This window comes from Furipterus horrens, unplaced genomic scaffold (genome assembly GCF_987537825.1).
Source record: "Furipterus horrens unplaced genomic scaffold, mFurHor1.1.pri manual_scaffold_13, whole genome shotgun sequence".
NCBI lineage: Eukaryota > Metazoa > Chordata > Mammalia > Chiroptera > Furipteridae > Furipterus > Furipterus horrens.
Window position 1 is genome coordinate 47,217,622 of NW_028327183.1, and position 16,917 is coordinate 47,234,538.

The 16,917-nt window shown below is 57.6% G+C and overlaps 1 protein-coding gene across 1 annotated transcript; it reads right to left on the minus strand.

Moving 5' to 3' along the window:
- Positions 1 to 2,723: 2,723 nt before the first annotated feature.
- On the minus strand, positions 2,724 to 12,141 carry BCL3 (BCL3 transcription coactivator). The gene is made up of 9 exons (XM_090259981.1): positions 11,742 to 12,141; positions 9,820 to 9,973; positions 5,631 to 5,739; positions 5,014 to 5,218; positions 4,818 to 4,906; positions 4,539 to 4,616; positions 3,894 to 4,061; positions 3,496 to 3,613; positions 2,724 to 3,335 (listed from the first exon to the last, which is right to left on the minus strand). Exons 1-9 carry the CDS (start codon positions 11,995 to 11,997, stop codon positions 3,148 to 3,150), a joined length of 1,365 nt encoding a protein of 454 aa, XP_090116107.1. The 5' UTR covers positions 11,998 to 12,141; the 3' UTR covers positions 2,724 to 3,147.
- Positions 12,142 to 16,917: the final 4,776 nt, after the last annotated feature.

Sequence of the window (16,917 nt, forward strand, 5' to 3'; positions counted from 1 at the left end):
GTAACAGCCTGTGAACCAAAGGGTTGCTGGTTCGATTCCCATTAAGGACACACGCCTGGGTTGTGGGCCAGGTCCCCAGTTGGGGGCATATGAGAGGCAACCACACACTGATGTTTCCTTCCCTTTCTTTCTCCCTCCCTTCCCCTCTAAGAATAAATTTTAAAAATCTCAAAAAAAAAATAAAATAAAAATAAGAGAGACAGAGAGGAGACACAGACACACAAAGGAGAAGGCCGTGTGAAGACGGAGACAGAGACTGGACTGGTGCAGCCACAGGCCGGAGGAGACAACATGGGATCCTCCCTAGAGCCTCTGGAGAGAATGTGGCACTTCCTGCACTTGATTCTGGACTTCTGGCCTCCAGAACTGTGAGAGAATACACTTCTGTTTTAAGCCACCGAGCTTGTGGGCACTTCTTAAGGCAGCCACAGGAAACCAATATACCTTCCAAGTTAGGTGGTTCAAGGGACACCATAGTCCAGAGAGTGTCAGAAACAGAGGCACGTTGTCACCCACACGCACAAAGGTGCATGGCCACCTAAGTCAGGAGGCCTAGTACCCACTCAGAGCTGACCTGGAAGTGGGTGTACATGGACGTGTGTGCATGTGTTCACACACATGTGCTCACGCACATGCATACACACACACACAGCCATTCATGGAACTCAACAGTGCCTCCCAGGAAGATGCTGGTGCCACAAATACAACATGTTATAGGAGTCTTGGCAGCAGAAATATTCACAAGTGCCAAGACATAGGAAGACACAGTAGCCCAGGGAGGCCCCAGACTAAAAAAAATATACAACACTCACCATCACTCAGCAACACAGGACCACGTGGTCACTCATGAAGACCAATACAATGCGACCAAGGTCACCAGCTTCTCCTGAAGGACAACCTTCAAGGCTGGGGCAGTGGGGACTGATGGGGCTCCAGTCCTTCCTTGGTGGTTCCAGCTTGTCCTTGCTGTCACCACTGCACATTTATTTTCCCTTCCTGAAGGTCAATCCTGGTAACAAATCTCATCCATATTCTAGACTCCTAGTAATGTTTATTCTCTGATTGAAGCCTGGGTTCAGTTGAATAAAGGCTCCCACAATGTGATGTCCTGGTCCTAATCCCTGGAATCTGTGGTGTCACTTTACATGGCTGGTTTGGCTCAGTGGATTGAGCGTCGGCCTGCGAGCTAAGTGTCGCTGGTTCGATCTTCCAGTCAGGGCACATCAGAGAAGGAAAACTCTGACTCCAAAAAACCTCCGCTGCCTTGCGGCATACCTCTTCAGGGGAAAGGCTAAGGGAGTAAACCCCGACAGAAAATCCGGAGCTGGAGTCCCTAAGGCGGTTTGACATTGTAGTCAACACCGGCAACTCCTGCGGCGCACCTGAAGCCAAGCTGTATTGACTCCGTCTTTCCCTTGGACCCTTCAGCTGCGAAGAGAGGGGTGGTCTGCTGCATGGGCAACAGCAGACCCTCCATATCACCCTGCCCAGGCTCTGTAGCTTCAGCTTCACTGGAGAGGACACTCCAGCGTCATCGTAAGATGTCGATTCAACACGGGAGGAGACAGATACCGTGTCACTCCCTAGTCGGACTGCACAGCCATTCTCGGAGGTGCAGATAGACTCTTAAGAAGCTACACCATCGTCTCTCGAGACGGACGGCTGCCGACGACTTTACATGACAAAGGGACTTTACAGGTGTGATGAGGTTATGGATCTTGAGATGGGGAGATTATCTGGGGTGGGCCCAGTGTAATCACAGGGTCCTTCACAGGGAGGCAGGAGAGCAGAGTAGGAGAGTACAGATGGAAGCAAGAGGTTGTAGACACAAGGAAGGGGCCACAAGCCAAGGCATCCTCTAGAAGAGTGGTTCTCAACCTCCCTAATGCCGCGACCCTTTAATACAGTTCCTCCTGTTGTGGTGACCTCCAACCATAACTAAAGCATAGTGATTAATCACAAAAACAATATGTAATTATATTATGTGTTTTCCGATGGTCTTAGGCAACCCCTGTGAAAGGATCATTTGACCCCCAAAGGGGTCGCGACCCACAGGTTGAGAACTGCTGCTCTAGAAGCTGGAGCACACAAGGGAATGAATTCTCCCCTAGAGCTTCCTGAAGGCACCAGCCCTGCCATCACCTTGACTTTGGTCCACTGAAACTGATTTTACACTTCTGACCTCCAAAAGTTTGAGTGAATACATTTGTGTTGCCTCAAGCCACTGAATTTGTGGTGCTTTGTTACAGTGGGGACAGGAAATGAATGCAGTCCACAGAAATGTGTCCACAGAATCAAGACAGAGATATTGTATGTTAGGGGGACCTAGAACCAGTGAGTAAAATGTGACACACCAAGTGAGGCAATCACATAGAAACAATCACATGATGGTCACAGGTCTCCCAAATGCCACACACACAGAGCCAGAGACAACCAGAGTCCCACAGCAGTCAGCTGTGGTGCTCCTCAGAAGCACACACACACACACACACACACACACACACACACACAGTCACTATGGAATCTAACGGTCCCCTGGAAATACATCACACATTACGTCATCCCTGAAACAATGGCACAGTGACACAGGACAGAACATTCAAACACTCCGGGCGTCCCCGTCGTCTGAGACTCACAGACCACTCACTCAGGGAGTCAGCTGGGTACGACACAAACACACTTCCTCCAGACTCCTCATGAAAGAGGTCCAGCCAAGCCAGGGATATGGTACAAAAATAGTTTATTACAAAAGAAATCCAACCAAAATGCCTAATAATTTACATTGTTATAAGTGCCTCGCTACAGCCCATCTCTCCCTCGTCATGGGCGGAGGGCGGAAGGCAGAGGGAAGTGGCTGTTCCCTGGTTCCACCAGCTCTGGAAGAGGAGAAGGAAATACATGATTGGGTGGAATTCCAGACAGGAGACTGTGCCTGAGAATAATAAGGGAAAGAGTCCTGGGTAGGGGACCAGATGGGGGAGTATGTGTGATCAAAAGAGGGGGTAAATGCATGTGCCTCTGTGCAAATTCTGGTTCCAAAGATTGGGGGGGGGGGCAGAGTGAGATCTTCACAGTTTCCAGGAGGGCTGACTCCACAGGGCAGGGAGGTCCCTCCTCATGAGTCCAAGATCTGCCCCCCCATCCCTCTCAGCTGCCTCCTGGAGCTGGGGAGGGGGCCACCGGCCGGCCAGGGGCTTGAAGGACCGCCGCAAAGGGCAGGAAGGCAGGTGGAGATGCGGAAGGAAGGAAGAAATTGGGGGGAGCCATGGGAAATCCATTGGGGTCCTTGGGGGGAGACTGGGAAGGCGAGGAGGATGGTGATGCGGAGAGAAGGCCTGTGGAAAGAAGAGAGGAGGGTGAGGGCATGAGAGACCGGACCCAGAGAGCAGGGGCCTGGGAGCCCCCACTCCTGGATTTCGAGGGAGGGCACAGGGTCTGGATGGTTCCGGGGGAGGAGGGAGCTGAGGGGCTGGAGGCTGGGAGCCCGTTTCTCACCGTTGGAGCTGAGGCGGCTGCTGCTTTCAGGGGAGGTGGTGGCGCTCCGGTCGGGGGAGGGTTCTGGCTGCGACGCAGGAGCAGGCCGCGTGGCCTTCCCCCTCAGGATGTCGATGACCTGCAGGGAGACGGGGATCACCACCAGGCCACTCCCTCTCTCCCCCTCGGCTCTCTTATGGGGTCTGTCAGTGAGCGCGGCCTCTTTCTCCGCAGGTGAAGGTGGTCACACGTCGCTTCCTTTCTCTGTGCCTCAGTCTCTCCTCTGGTTTAGACCTCATACCCACCCACTCAGCCGCTCCCCTCCACGTGCAGGCTCAGGCGCGCGCACACACATCTACGCACTCGCGCCCGGGAACAGACTTTCCCCAAGCCCCCCACCCACCAGCGCGCACACTCACCCGGCGGCTGCGCGCCACCATGAGCGGGGTGTCGTTGTGACAGTTCTTGAGGCCGCTGTCCGCGCCGCTGCGGACCAGCGTGCGCACCAGCGGGAGGAGCCCGCGGCCCGACGCCGAGTGCAGCGCCGAGCTGCCGGAATACATCTGAGCGTTCACGTTGGCGCCGTGCTGCGGGGTTGGAGGGGCGGGTCAGGACCGCGGCCACGGGCTGGGACCCGGGCCCAGCCTGGGGTGACGGTGGCGGGGCCTAGGGAGGGGCGGGGGGCAGAACCTGGGACAGGACCGGGTCGCGGGCGGGGTGATGAGAAAGGGTGGGAGCTAGAACCCAGGGCGGGTCAGCGACGCTCAGTCAACCAGAGTCCGGCCGAAGTCGGGGCGGAGTCTGAAGGGACAGGCTCGGGATAGAGTCCGGGCGGAAGGACAGCGCGGGGACAGGGCCAAAGCCGGAAGGCAGGGTCAGCAAGGCTCTCGCTGGACGGGGCCTGGACCGCTAGGAGAGGGCCCAGGTTCGCAGCCCGGAGAGTAAACTCTTCGAGTTGCCATAACGAGGCCTAAGGAAGGGTCAAAGCTGGGAGGACGGGGGCGATGGTGGGTTGCTGCCAGAGGAAAGGGTGGGCGAGAGGCCAAGGGCAGCGCCGTACCCACCTGCAGCAGCAGCTGCACCATGCTCAGGCTGTTGTTTTCCACGGCGTGGATGAGCGGGGAGCGGCCGCTCTTAATGTCCTGCGGCAGAGGGGGAAGGGTCCTTGAGTCTCTCCAGGCTCAGGCCCAACAGCCGACCGTCCGCATCCTGACCGCTGGGTCCAGCGTCTCTAACGAGGTGGAGACCTCGAGCCCCACCCACCACCCAGCCGGCCGGGCCGGCGCTCTCCCACGCCGGCCCCGCCCCCCGGGCCGCACGCTGGCCCGCGCGCTCTCGCTCACCACCGCATCGATGTCTGCGCCGCGCTCCAGCAGGAGCAGCACTGCTTCGTGGCACTCGGTGTTCACGGCCACGTGCAGGGCAGTGAGCCCTGAAGGAGAGGGACACTCAGTCAAATAGGCACCTGGGGCTCCGCAGCTCCAGAAGGAGGCCAGGTCCTGCCAGACAAGCCCATCCTGCACCCGGGTCGGTGCTCACCGTCATAGTTGCGGGCCTCCAGATCCACCGTGCCCGGGGCCGCGCTGTCCAGCAGGGCCCGCAGGCAGGCCGGGCTGCGGTGCTCACACGCCAGGTGGGCTGCCGTCTGGCCATGGCGGTCCAGTGCCATGGGGCTGGCACCAGCCATCACCAGTAGGCGGACCACAAACGGCAAAGTAGTGATCACAGCTAGGTGGAGCGGCGTCTGGGGAACAGAGACTGTGAGGGACCCATGTCCTGCCCTGAGTCCCAGTCATGTCTCCTCAGAGTTTCCCAGTCCTGACTCCCAACTGCAGTCTTACTCAGGAACCAGAAATCTGTAGCACCTCTTCCCTCAGATTCAAGAGTCCTTCTTCCCCTCAGACCCAGGAGTCCAGCCCCCAGCCTCTCCCCCCTCAGACCCAGGAGTCCAGCTCCCAGCCCCTCCCCCCTCAGACCCAGGAGTCCAGGGCCCCAGCGCCTCCCCCCTCAGACCCAGGAGGCCAGGCCCCCAGCCCCTCCCCTCTTAGACCCAGGAGTCCAGGCCCCAGCCCCTCCCCCCTCAGACCCAGGAGTCCAGCCCCCAGCCCCTCCCCCCTCAGACCCAGGAGTCCAGGCCAACAGGTCCCCAGCCTCACCTGCCGGAGGTTGTTGTAGATGTCCAGGTCCCGGCCCCCATGCTGGAAGAGGCTGACTAGACGATTCACAGCTGGCAGATTGCCCTGCACCACAGCAATGTGGAGTGGCCTGGAGGGGAGGGTCACAGACGTTAGGGGCTGGTCACCTCTCATCCCCATACCCTTAGCAGTGCTAACCTCAATATGTGCCGGATACTTTGCAAGTATCTCCAGATTCTAACCACTTCTCCCATCCCCACTCCCTCCATCCTGACTCAGCCACCATCATCTTCCTCCTGGACTGTTTCCTACTTGAAGGCTTCCCTGCTTCCACCATGGCCCTACTAGTGTGTCCCCCCACGTAGCAGCCAGAGGGACCCTGTCAGGTTGCGCCCCCTCTTCTGCTCAGTCCTCACACGACCCACAGGCCCTATGTGATCTTGTCTCCCTCTTCAATCCATTTGGCCTCTTCTCTGTCTGCTCTGACCACTGGCTTCCTTGCTGTTGTTACTCAAGCATAACAAGCATGCTTGCCTCCCCAGGGCCTTTGCACTAGCTGTTCCCTCTGCCTGGAACACTTCCACCAGATACCTGCCTGGTTTCTGCTAAAATGTTGTCTGTCCCTCCTCCCTGTACCCTGCTTAATTTTTCTCCATATCATCACCTAATGTACAATTTACTTGTTTCTTGTCTGAATCCCCCCCCCCCCCCCGGCTAGAAGGCCCACTCCACCAGGGCAGGGCGTTTTGTTCGCTTCAGTCCCTGCTCAGTGCCAAGGACAGGGCGTAGCGCTGAGCAGGTGCTCTCTCAACATGTGCTGAATAAATGAATCCATCTCAATGAAACCTGGCCATTCTTGAAGCTGGTGACTGCGTTCCTACCCCTTTCTGGGCCATAGTTTTCTCATCTGTGAAAGGCGTGGGAATAAACTAGAGGCCATGGAAGTCTCCTTCAGTGGTAACTCTAACATTACATTCAGCGCAAGGGTATCTACTCGTATATGGAGGAAGTTTTGCCCACAAGGGAGGGTGGGACAAGCTGGAATGCGGTCATTGTTCTAGAGTTTGGGCTGTGCAAACCCGATCCCCCCTTCTTCCTCGGCTTCTGGGAAGGTTGTCAGCTCTCAGCATTCTCCGGGAATTACCCTCTGCTGAAAAGCACTATTTGCCGGGGGTCATGAGGGGCGCAGCCACCATCCAGTGGCATAGTGTCTGGCACAGAGGGCCCAGCCTTCTGACTCAACTGCAGAGGCCACTCCAGCTGCAACATGCCCCGTGAGAAGGCTGAGGCCCCGTTGAGACTACGCAGCCCCTTGACTGCTCCCTGCCCGGTGCATAAACTTCCTGCCAGCTTGCCAGGGCCCCTGACCTGGAACAGCTGTTTCAAGCGGAGGGCAATCTGGGATGACTGTGTGTAGGCGGAGGCATATTCGCTTAGGGTCTGGGGACATTAGAACGGGGGCCCAGGGTTGACTGCAAGTACACAGCCCGCACAACCTTGCCTTCAAGTCCGTTTACAAGATCAATTGCTTTCTCACCCACCACTGCCTGCTTAGGGACCCGGGCCTCCCAACCGTGGAATGCGCGCCATGGACCCGCTATTTTAAACAAGCTCCCTAGGTGCTTGGCTTGGGATGGAGAAATTCTGCAGCCCAGAGGGCTTTGGGGGGCTAAGGAGGCCAGGGTTGCAAATTGGGTTGTTGCCCTCCCTAGTTGAATGCCTAGGGCAGAGTCACGTGGCCCTTCTGAGCCTCGGTTTTCTCTTCTGTCAAGTATAGTCCACCTCCCAGGAGAAGGTTATTCAGGTGAACCTGGATCCTGATCCTTGAAAATCCAATTAAAAAAAAAAAAGTTGGGGGAGGGGCCGGAGCTGGATCCCTGGAAAGGGCTCCCTTCCCTCGCTCGTCTCTCCGGGCGCTCGGGGTTAAGTGAGGGCAGAAGGAGCGAATGATTTCAGAGAAACCGTCCAGGCCTGAGTTCCCATAAACGCGCGGGCCGCAGGGGGTGGGGCGGGGCTGGAGGAAGTGGGAACGGGAGGGGCGGCCCTGCCCTCGGACTTCCAGTAACAGGTCTGCGGGGCGGGGCTCCGCTTCCTGCTCCCGGGGGAGGGAAGCCTGTCCCGCCGGGGATCTACCCCGGCCACCCCCGGCACCCCGCCTTCCATCCTCAAAGAGGGTGGAGGAGGGGGAGCCCGAGCCAAAGAGACCTCGCTTTTCTGGGGAGAAAGACCCCAAGGCTTCCAGCCCGGGGGCGCCTCCGGGACTCCACCCTGCAGGGCTCAGACTCCAGATGGCTCCTGGTCCCCCGATATCCCATGGCCCACCTCCAGGGTCTCTTTGCTGATACGGACTTTCTAGTCCCTCTCAGTTCTAGCTCCCCAAGCTGCTCTGCACCCTGTTCCTTATCCCTCAGAGATTAAGGAGTGCAGTACCCCCAAACTCTGCTCTCTGGGACTCAGTAATCGTCGCCCCCCGCCCCCTCTCTTGCAGACCCAGATTTCCATCTTGCCAGTCAGTGCCCGACCTCCTGAGGGTCCAGACATTCTGAGATTCTTGCTCCCTTCAAGTCCCTAGAAGTCTAGCTTCCCAACCAAGCTTTGCAGCTTTGAGGGCCCAGACTTGGCGTGCCCTCCTCCCCCGCCCCCAGGCTGCGCCAGCTGCCCATTCCGGTAAAGCCTCAGCCCCAGCGGAAGGGGTTAAGGTTAGAGGGAGAGCCGGGAGGGGGGAGCTGCGAGTGAGTGACGGGTGCTGACGTGGGGGAGGCAGAGCAGCTGGGCTGCGGTCAAGTTCTGCGGGAAGGGATTTCCCCCGACTAGCAGCTGAGGCAGAAGTGTTTGCTTTGGGGGAGAGAGGGGGAGAGGCGGGAGATGTAGAGAGCGGGGGAGGGCGGGTGGGGCGCGGGGCCAGGTCTCCTTCTGCACCCCGCTTTCACAGGCTACAAACAACTCACCCCTGGGGGCAGATACACATTAAATCTGTTTCACAGATGACCCCAGGAGTAGCCAGAGTGGGAGGAAACTAGCTTTATCCAGCCCTTTATATATCTCAGACACTTTCTCCTGCTTGGGTGCGCACCGTGGCCCACAGGCAGCCGGGGAGCTCTCTGTTACAACAACATCCAGCCCCCTCCCCCGTGTATTAAGCACCTACTGTGCACTGCGCCTTGTTCCATGCACCACATCACACACTGAATCCTTGCCGCGGCAGATGTTATTCTGAGCTGCGGGTGTTCCGATAGGAAAACTGAGGCTCAGGGATGTGAAGTCACCTTCACAACCAGCAGTGAACCCGTAGTGGAGGCGCCCTGCCACCCCTGCCCTGCAGAAACAGGCCAGTTCAAGCTATCCCTCCCTGTGGTCTGCAGTCCCCAGACCAATTCCCAGGGACGTGCTTTAGAGAAATCATCTCGTTTCCGCCTCAGAGACCCCTGCTCACTTATGGTTCCCGTTTTTTTTACACAGGGAAACTGAGTCAGAAAGGAGTGAGAAAGTGGCCAGCTGAGATTCAAACTGAGGCAGATGAAATTATAAGCATGATGGTCAAGTATGTTGAGCGCTTATTACGTGCTAGGCAGGCAGCTAAACCCTCCCATGTAGGATTTCTCAGCAGCTTCAAGAATACGTTCTTCAAACTGCAGGTGATAAAACCAGGGGGTCTGTGAAATCAGTTTAAGGGATCGTCAAAGTAATTGAGTGGGGCATGACCACGAGACAGTGAACTACGCTAGACTAGAAAACACTAAAGTAGATCTCACGTAGTGAGGGCGAGTATATTTTGTTTGGTGTGATTTTTATTTCAGGTTTGTGTATGTGTGTGTGTTTGAGCTGGATTTACTATACAATAATAACATTAATTAATAGCTGTTGAGGACTCACAACTTACCAGGCTCAGTACTAGGAGCTTAACACATATAATTCATAGAAGAAATGAATTGCTGAAATGACTTTCTCATTTTTGGAGTGCGATAAAAAATTTGAAGCCCCTTGCTCCAAAAACATACTAGGAGGTGCGTGCTCTCAGGGTGCCCATTTTTCAGAAGAGTCAGCTGAGGCTTAGAGAGGGACCCGGCCTTGTTCAAGGACACACAGTCAGCGGTGGGGTTAGCTAGGAAGGCCAAGCTGAATGCCACTGTGTTGTGGTGGGTGAGGCTGGTGGAGGACTGGCTTCCCCATTCCCTCGCCCACTCCCCATTAATGGGGGGCTACTACTCACGTGTCTCCGTCCTCATCTGCACGGGTGGCTGTGGCGATGTCGGCCGACAGCGGGTGTTCCATGGAGCACACCATGGGGTAGAGTGGCGGAGGCAGGCTCAGCAGAGGAAAGGCAGAGCCCATGGTCGGGGCTGGGTACAGGGGCAGTAAAGGTCCTAGGCAGAAAGAGGATGCGATGAGGTCAAGCCCACAGACCCTCAACTCCTTCCCCACTTCCAGACCTTCATTCCGCAGGGTCCGCTGCCCTTCTTCCCAGGTCCCTTTTGAGTCTTACACTGGGCCTAGAAGGCTCAGCACAAACCCCCTTCCCACGTCCCTCTTCTGGGCTCCCACAACTCCCCCAGCCCCCAAGTTTGTGCCCCCCCAGCCCTGGTCACTCTCATTTTCACTCATCTTTTCGAGTTTCTGACCCCTTTCTTCTGCTAGGCAGAATCCCTTAAGGACTGAACCCCATCATCAACCAGCAGGGGGACCTCAGGGTCTGCCTGCTGGTGAATTTGTGGCTTAGGGAGGTAAAGTCAGGGACAAAGCATTGGGTATGGGGTGTGGCATGACTGGCTAGAGCACCTGGGGAGAGGGGTGGGTCCTAGGGGACAGAGGTGGTGCCGGAAGCCTGTTCCAATCACACTGTTGAAAGGGCAGATCTCGGCAGCAGGAAAATCTGTACCCACTGCACAGATGGGGAAAACTGAGACCTGTGTTCTCACCAGGGAATGGGAGAGGGAGGGCAGTGGCAGGCTTCCTGATGCATAGCCTGAGGCTGACCCTGAGCGGGCGGAAGGTGCAGAAACCGGGCAAAGGTCTGAAGGCATTAGGCATGGGCTCTGTCACTTTGGGGGCCATTTGGGGGGTGGTGAAGTGGGCACAGCTGTGGCAGGGGACGCCCCCTTCCTTGAGATCGGGGATGGAGGCAAGATGGGGAGAATGGTATTTGGCCTTCTCTGTCATCTCCTGATTCTTGGGGGCCCCCATTCCTTACTTCCCCCAAGCTTCCTGGTCCCAGTATCTCCAATACCAGGCCTTGGTGCCCCCGAGGCCTTCTGCCTGAAGATCCCGGAATCCTTCATCCTGGCCCTAAATTCTTGAGTCCCAGATCTCCCCAGTCCTGTCCCCTCTTACTAGGATCCTCAGTCCCCAAGTCCTCTAATACCACCTGGTCTTGTGACCCAGATGGAACCCTGATCCCTGTTAAACACACATAATGCTGCCCAGAAGCCTGGAGGTCTGTGCCGCTGGCTCATTAGGACCCCCAGTCTCTGGTTCTGTTTCTTTGCATCCCCGTGGTCCTATACATTGGGGTGCTCAGAACTCCGACTTCGTTTTCCTAATTTCCAAAGTCCCCCAATGTCTTGGTTCCTCAGATTTTGACATCCTGGGATCCCTAATATCCTTAGAGCCGGGTCTCTATTCCTTTGACTTCAGTTGACCCCACATATCTGAATGCCAAGGACCTCGGCTCCTTGGGCAGGAGCATTGATTCCTCATAAGCCTAGTTATCTGGCTTCTTTTAAGAGTTTGTAATTCTGTGCTCCTGAGTCTTCAGGCTCTGCCCCTTGGGTCCCCTGAGACACCAAATCTGTACTGATGGGCACTGTCCCCTGGGTCCCCATATATGTGGCATTCGGACTCTAGGCTCTGTCCCTCAGGGGTCTCTGACACCCAGCTTCCTAGGACCCCCATACCTCTGTCCCAAGGCACTGCTACCTGATGCTCCCATATCTGTATGCCTGGGACCTCCGGGCCTGCCCCCCATTTTCCCAGGAGCCCCATGTATGCGTTTTGGGACTTTGGCTTCTGTTCCTTTGTCCCCTCATCTCCCCTAACTCCCTGTAATTGTGTCTGAGCTCTGTACCCTGGCTCTGGTGACCCAATGCCCTGTCTGGCCCCCAACCCGACCTTGACCTGAGAAAGACACTCACTCACCCTGGTAGTAGAGGGCCTCTGGCCGGGCCAGGCCGTGCGGGGGTGCGGGGACGGCCGGCGTATTGGAACCGCCAACCAGGGGATCCAGGGTGACAAAGGGGCCCGCAGAGCAGCGAGGGACGGCAGGTTCCGGGGAGGGCGCGCGCAGCGGGCGCTTGCGGAGCGGCAGCGCGGCGCCGGGGAGTCCGGCGGCCTTGGGCCGTGTGCGGAGGTCCACAGGCCCCTCGTCCATGGCCCCCGTGGGGCATCGGGGCATGGGGCCGCCTGGGACGGCGGCCGAGCGGGCGGCCGGAGCGCGGTTCGGCTCGGCGGCACCGAGGGAGGTTGAGCCAGGAGCCGGGACTTCCCCTCTGCCGCTGGCTGAACCTAAGGGACTTTTGTCGGTCGGGGCGGTGCCGGCCGCCCGCCTCCACGCCCCCGGCCCCCCCCCACCCCGGGGCCACCCGTCCGCGCTCCAGGGGTTTCCTGGACCCGATGCCGCTCCCGTGGCCCCGAGGATCAGCCCGCCACGCGCCCCGCCCAAGCCGCGCCCCGTGCCCACCCCTCTTGGCCCCGCGGTGCCCAGGGTGACTGGGCCTCGGCTGGAAGTGGGGTGGGGTAGGGAAGGAGGCGGGGTCAGGGTTTGTGTGTGGGGGGGGTCCCCACCCCAGCGACGGCAGGCCTCTATCAGTGTTTTTGTCTTTCTGGCCCTCGGTCCGTCTCTGGGACCCTCAGTCTCTGTAACTGTCTCTCTTCTGGCCCCCGGGTCTGGACAGATGTCCGAGTTTCTCGCGCTCCGATTCTCTCTCTCTGTCCCTGTCTCTGCCTCTGTGTCTGTCTGTGCTCACTGTCTCGGCCTCTGCAGTCCCGTGCCATCGCTCACCATCACTTTGCCTGTGCAGTGCTGTCTGCGTCTCAGCCTCTCCCCAGGGGAAACAATTCCATGACTCCCCGGGGTCGCTGTGGTGCGGGCTCGAGTCCCGACTCCCCCTTCCTCGCCAGGTGACCTTGATCACTCACTTCCCTTCCCTAGCCGTTTCCTCCTTTGCGGGAAAGAAAAGACGCACCCAGAGCCCGGACCGTCCTGGCAGGCGCCAAGCGCTACCCTTCTGCCCGCCCCGCCCCCACCCCTGCTCCCGCGTGTGTCTCCCCGACCCCGGGTCTGCACTTCCCTGGGGGGGTGGGGGGGGCGGGAGGCAGAGCGCGGTGGGGGGCGCGCAGAGAAACGTTGAATGTGCCCCTCCCGGCCAGGTGTCTGCACCCAGCCCGTGCCCCTAGCCCTGGGAATCCTGAAAATACACAGAGAAAAAGACGTGGCGACTGAGGAGGCAGAGAGATCGTGAGAGACGAAGAGACACAGACTAGACTCGGAGCGACCGAAGTCCAGAGCAGGGGGTGGGGGTGGAGAGTCTGGCTTCCCCTTTCCCCCCAAGTCCCCCTCCCCTGCCGGGCGGGGCTGCTGGGTGAGGAACAGGCCCGGCGGGTTGGGGGACGTGACTCAGAGGCCGGCTGGAGCTGGGGGGAGGGGCGGAGGCGGGCCTCTCCCCGTGCCCTCCCCGGCCGCCCTTCTCCCCGCCCCGGGGCGGGGCCCCAGCGGAGCGGGGCTTTCCCGGATTTCCCTGGGGGCGGGGCCGTCGCTGGGGTTGAGTCCGGGTCACTGAGCTACGGGAGGCGGAAGGGGAGGCTTCAGGGACTCAGAAGGGCAGGAGAATGGGGGCTGCACCCCGGGCCTGTGCAGGCGGCGCGCAGGTCCTCTCTGTGCGTCTCCCCACGAGTGTGCAGCTCCGTGCCTCCATCTCCGGTCTCCCTCTGGCGGTCTGCGGCCCGCCTCGTCTCTTTATGACTCCCGATATCTGTCTTTGCCTCTGTCTCTCAGGCAGCGTCTCTCGGGACCCCGGAATCGGGTGTGGGGTCCCGGACCCCAAGAAGGGACTTTTCCCGGGACTCGGGCTTCACCCCAAAGGATCGTTGACCCGGGATATGAGGAGCAGCTGTGGACAGAGAGAGGCCTGACCTCTTCCCCATTCTCCTCTTTCTGTCTCTCTCTGGATCTCTCTCTCAGCCCCCTGTAATGGGGGAACACTTCCGGTCAGGACCCGAGTTCAAATCTCACCTCCACCCCTTGCTTCCTCGGGACCTCAGACAAGTCCTCTTGAGACTCAGTTCGTTCTTCTGGCAAATGGGGCTGATGTCAACCCCTGCCTCTCCGTGTTGTGGGGTCTACAACAAGAGGAGAGCTGGGAAGTCCCTGTCCACCCAGCCTTCATCTCTGAGGACTTTCAAGCACAGGGCAGGGGTGGGATGTACAGCATGACCCCACAGGACTGAAAAGGGAAGCTGAGCCTCAGGGGCGGGGGCTCATCAAGGTGGTGACCCTGGGAGGCAGGGTTGGAAGGACACCCAAGGCCCTCCCGCTCCCCACTGGCTGGCATCCTGTGGCAGGTGGAGCAATGGCTCTGGGCCCAGGCAGGACTGGGGAGGGGGCAGCTGTGTTTGGCTCAGAGGAGGGCTTGGAAGGGCTGATGGAGAGGGCACTGGTGGTTTCCAGTTGGAGGATGAGTGAGGGATAAAAAGTCTGAGGGAGGAGGATCTAAAGGAGAAAGACAGGCTTGAGAGAGAAGTAAAGAGTCTAAGGGAGGAGTGAGCATCTGAAGGAGGGGCACGGCCTGAGAAAGTCTGAGAAGGACCAGGTGAGGACAGTGGCTCTGAGGGAGGATGAGAGAGCTGGGGGTCAAAGTAGGATCTGAGGGGAGCGACTTGGAGAGGGTCTGAGGGTGGAGGGCACTGTCTGCAGGAGGAGGGGCAGTTGGGGGTAGAGGGAAGGGGAGCAGGCTTGGGGAACCAGCGGGGACTCAGGGGAGGGAAGAAAAGGGAGGCCTGGAGTCAGCCCCACCCTGCAGCTGCCTCTAATTTCCCAGAATCTTTGGCTGCTCAGGAAAGTCCCAGCTCCCACAGCCACCTCCCTCAGTGTCGGGAATGGAGGATGCGGAACCTGGATGGCTACCCCCTCCTTTTCCCCCTGACACCCTGCACCCTGGGCGGGGAGGACTAGGGTCTCCCCTTTCTGGGCCTTGAATGCGTGGGCCCTCTGCTGGCAGGGGCAGCCCCTGGATGAGTCCCAGAAACTTCCCAGAGAAGGCCTGGAAGTCGTGCTTAGGGTCTAACCACTTTTCCTTATTCAGGCTGCCTTTTGTACCTGTTCAGATCTCCTTCTAACTGCTTCTACCTCTCTTACCCACCCCCCCCAAGCCCCCTCAGACCTGTTCAAGGCCTTAAGAGGGAAATTAAGTCACAGCTAGAAGGCTGTGGGCCTGGGGCAGCTTTCTTGCTCTTGGGGCCTCAGTTTCCCCTTTTAAGAAGAAGGGCTAGGGCTGGGCCTTGTCCTGCTTTGCTTCCAGCTGAGGCCTGGGTGTAAGTCCTATCTCCTGCTTTCCTTAGCCTAGTGACTTAACCTTACACAGCCTCAGCTATCCATAAAACATCCTGGTGTATAAAACAAATTCAAACGAGAAGAGAATGCTTCCGTCCTACAGGACCTGATGGATAGAAAGCACTCAATTCAATGTGGTTGCTCTTGCTATTATTCCTCGTGTAGCCACAGGAATACTACAACTATTACTAATTATTATCATCAATTAACCCACATTTTCAACAGCAGGACCCATTTCATTGAGGACATTAGGATTTAACATATTGTCCTTTGGGACATGGGTTTGAGATTTGGTTCTGCCATGTATTCGCTGTGTGACCTTGGATAGGTGGCTTTCCCTCTCTGTGCCTTTGTTGTGACTTTATAGTTGGGGATGATAACAACTCCTGCCTTGCAGGATTGTTGAACATCTAAGTGAGACCAGGTGTGCTGAATGAATGAATTAATTAATGATATCCATTCTCGTCTCCACATCACCTGCCTTGACCCATCAGGTCAGGCCTTCCTTGTCACTCTTTTTCATCCGGAGATGAGACAAGATGGTTCTGTTCACCCTGGGCCAAGATCCCACTAGGAAATCTGTGAGGAATATTCAACTGAAGTCTCCATCGTGCAGAGGAGAAGGAGACAGGCACAAGGAGCGAGGTTACTGCCTGGGGTCATATGGCAAAGGTCAAGACTTTAGGCCAGGTTTCTGTGACCCCAGCACCCTTGTTTGCTATACCTGCTGACCTGGGAGGGGTGGTCATGAGTCCCAGAGACCTCAGGCCTTCCCTCCCAGCTTGATTCTAGATCCTCATTCCCTGGGAAGGAATGGTTAAGATAGGGAAGCAGGCACAGAGTGGCAAAGTTCTGAGCCCCAGAGCACATTGAAGGCACAGGGAGGGTGGAGCAGACAGATGGAGCTTTGCAGTAGGGGGGGACAGAGTGAGACTTCAGAGAGGCTCAGGGAGAGCAAGTAAATTTCATAGACAGGAAGACAGTCACCTTGAGTGAGCCTGGATAGGGAGGGACTTGCCCAAGGTCACCCAGCCTCCCATCAGGGCTCTGGGCTGGAAGGCCAGCCTGGGTCTGCAGACAGCTCTGTTCCCCAAGTTTTCCCCTACCCCACCCCCAGGAGTGAGTGCAGGCCAGCTTCCTGGAGCATGGCATGCACCTCTCAGTTCCTTCCCACCCTGGGGCAGTGGCAGCCGCTGGAACCCCTGGCACCGAGCAGGATCAGCCCACTTGGGGACTAGGCCAAGATTTAATCTTCCCTTTTCTCCTTCTTGCTGGGTCTGCACGCACGATGCTGAGTCAGAAGATTGCAACATCTTGCTCTGAGACTGGACACCCTGCCCCCCACCCCCATGTACCGCCTTGATCAGACAGGGCTGATGCAGTGGGAGGGGGTGTCTTGGAAGGTCAAGTGTAGGGCAGATGGGGCCCAGTGATGTGATGCTGGGCAGTCAGGCAGTGTATTGCTGGGCCTCAGTGTCCTCATGTGTAAATGGGGCTCACTGTCTAGTTGTGTGGGTTAGAGTCCAAGCTCTGCCACTTACCAGCTTTGTGACCCTGGGCAAGTGACTTACCCTCTCTGAGACTCAGTTTCCTCTTCTATAAAATGGGAGCAAGAACTGTGCTGGCTTCACAGGGTTGTGAGTGTCAGGTGAGTTAACTTATATTGGCATAGGCCGGAGTGGAGTAAGTTTTCAGTAAATGGAAGATATTTCTTTTAAAAAAACCCATTTTATTTATTTTTAGAGAGAGGGTTAGGGAGGGAGAAAG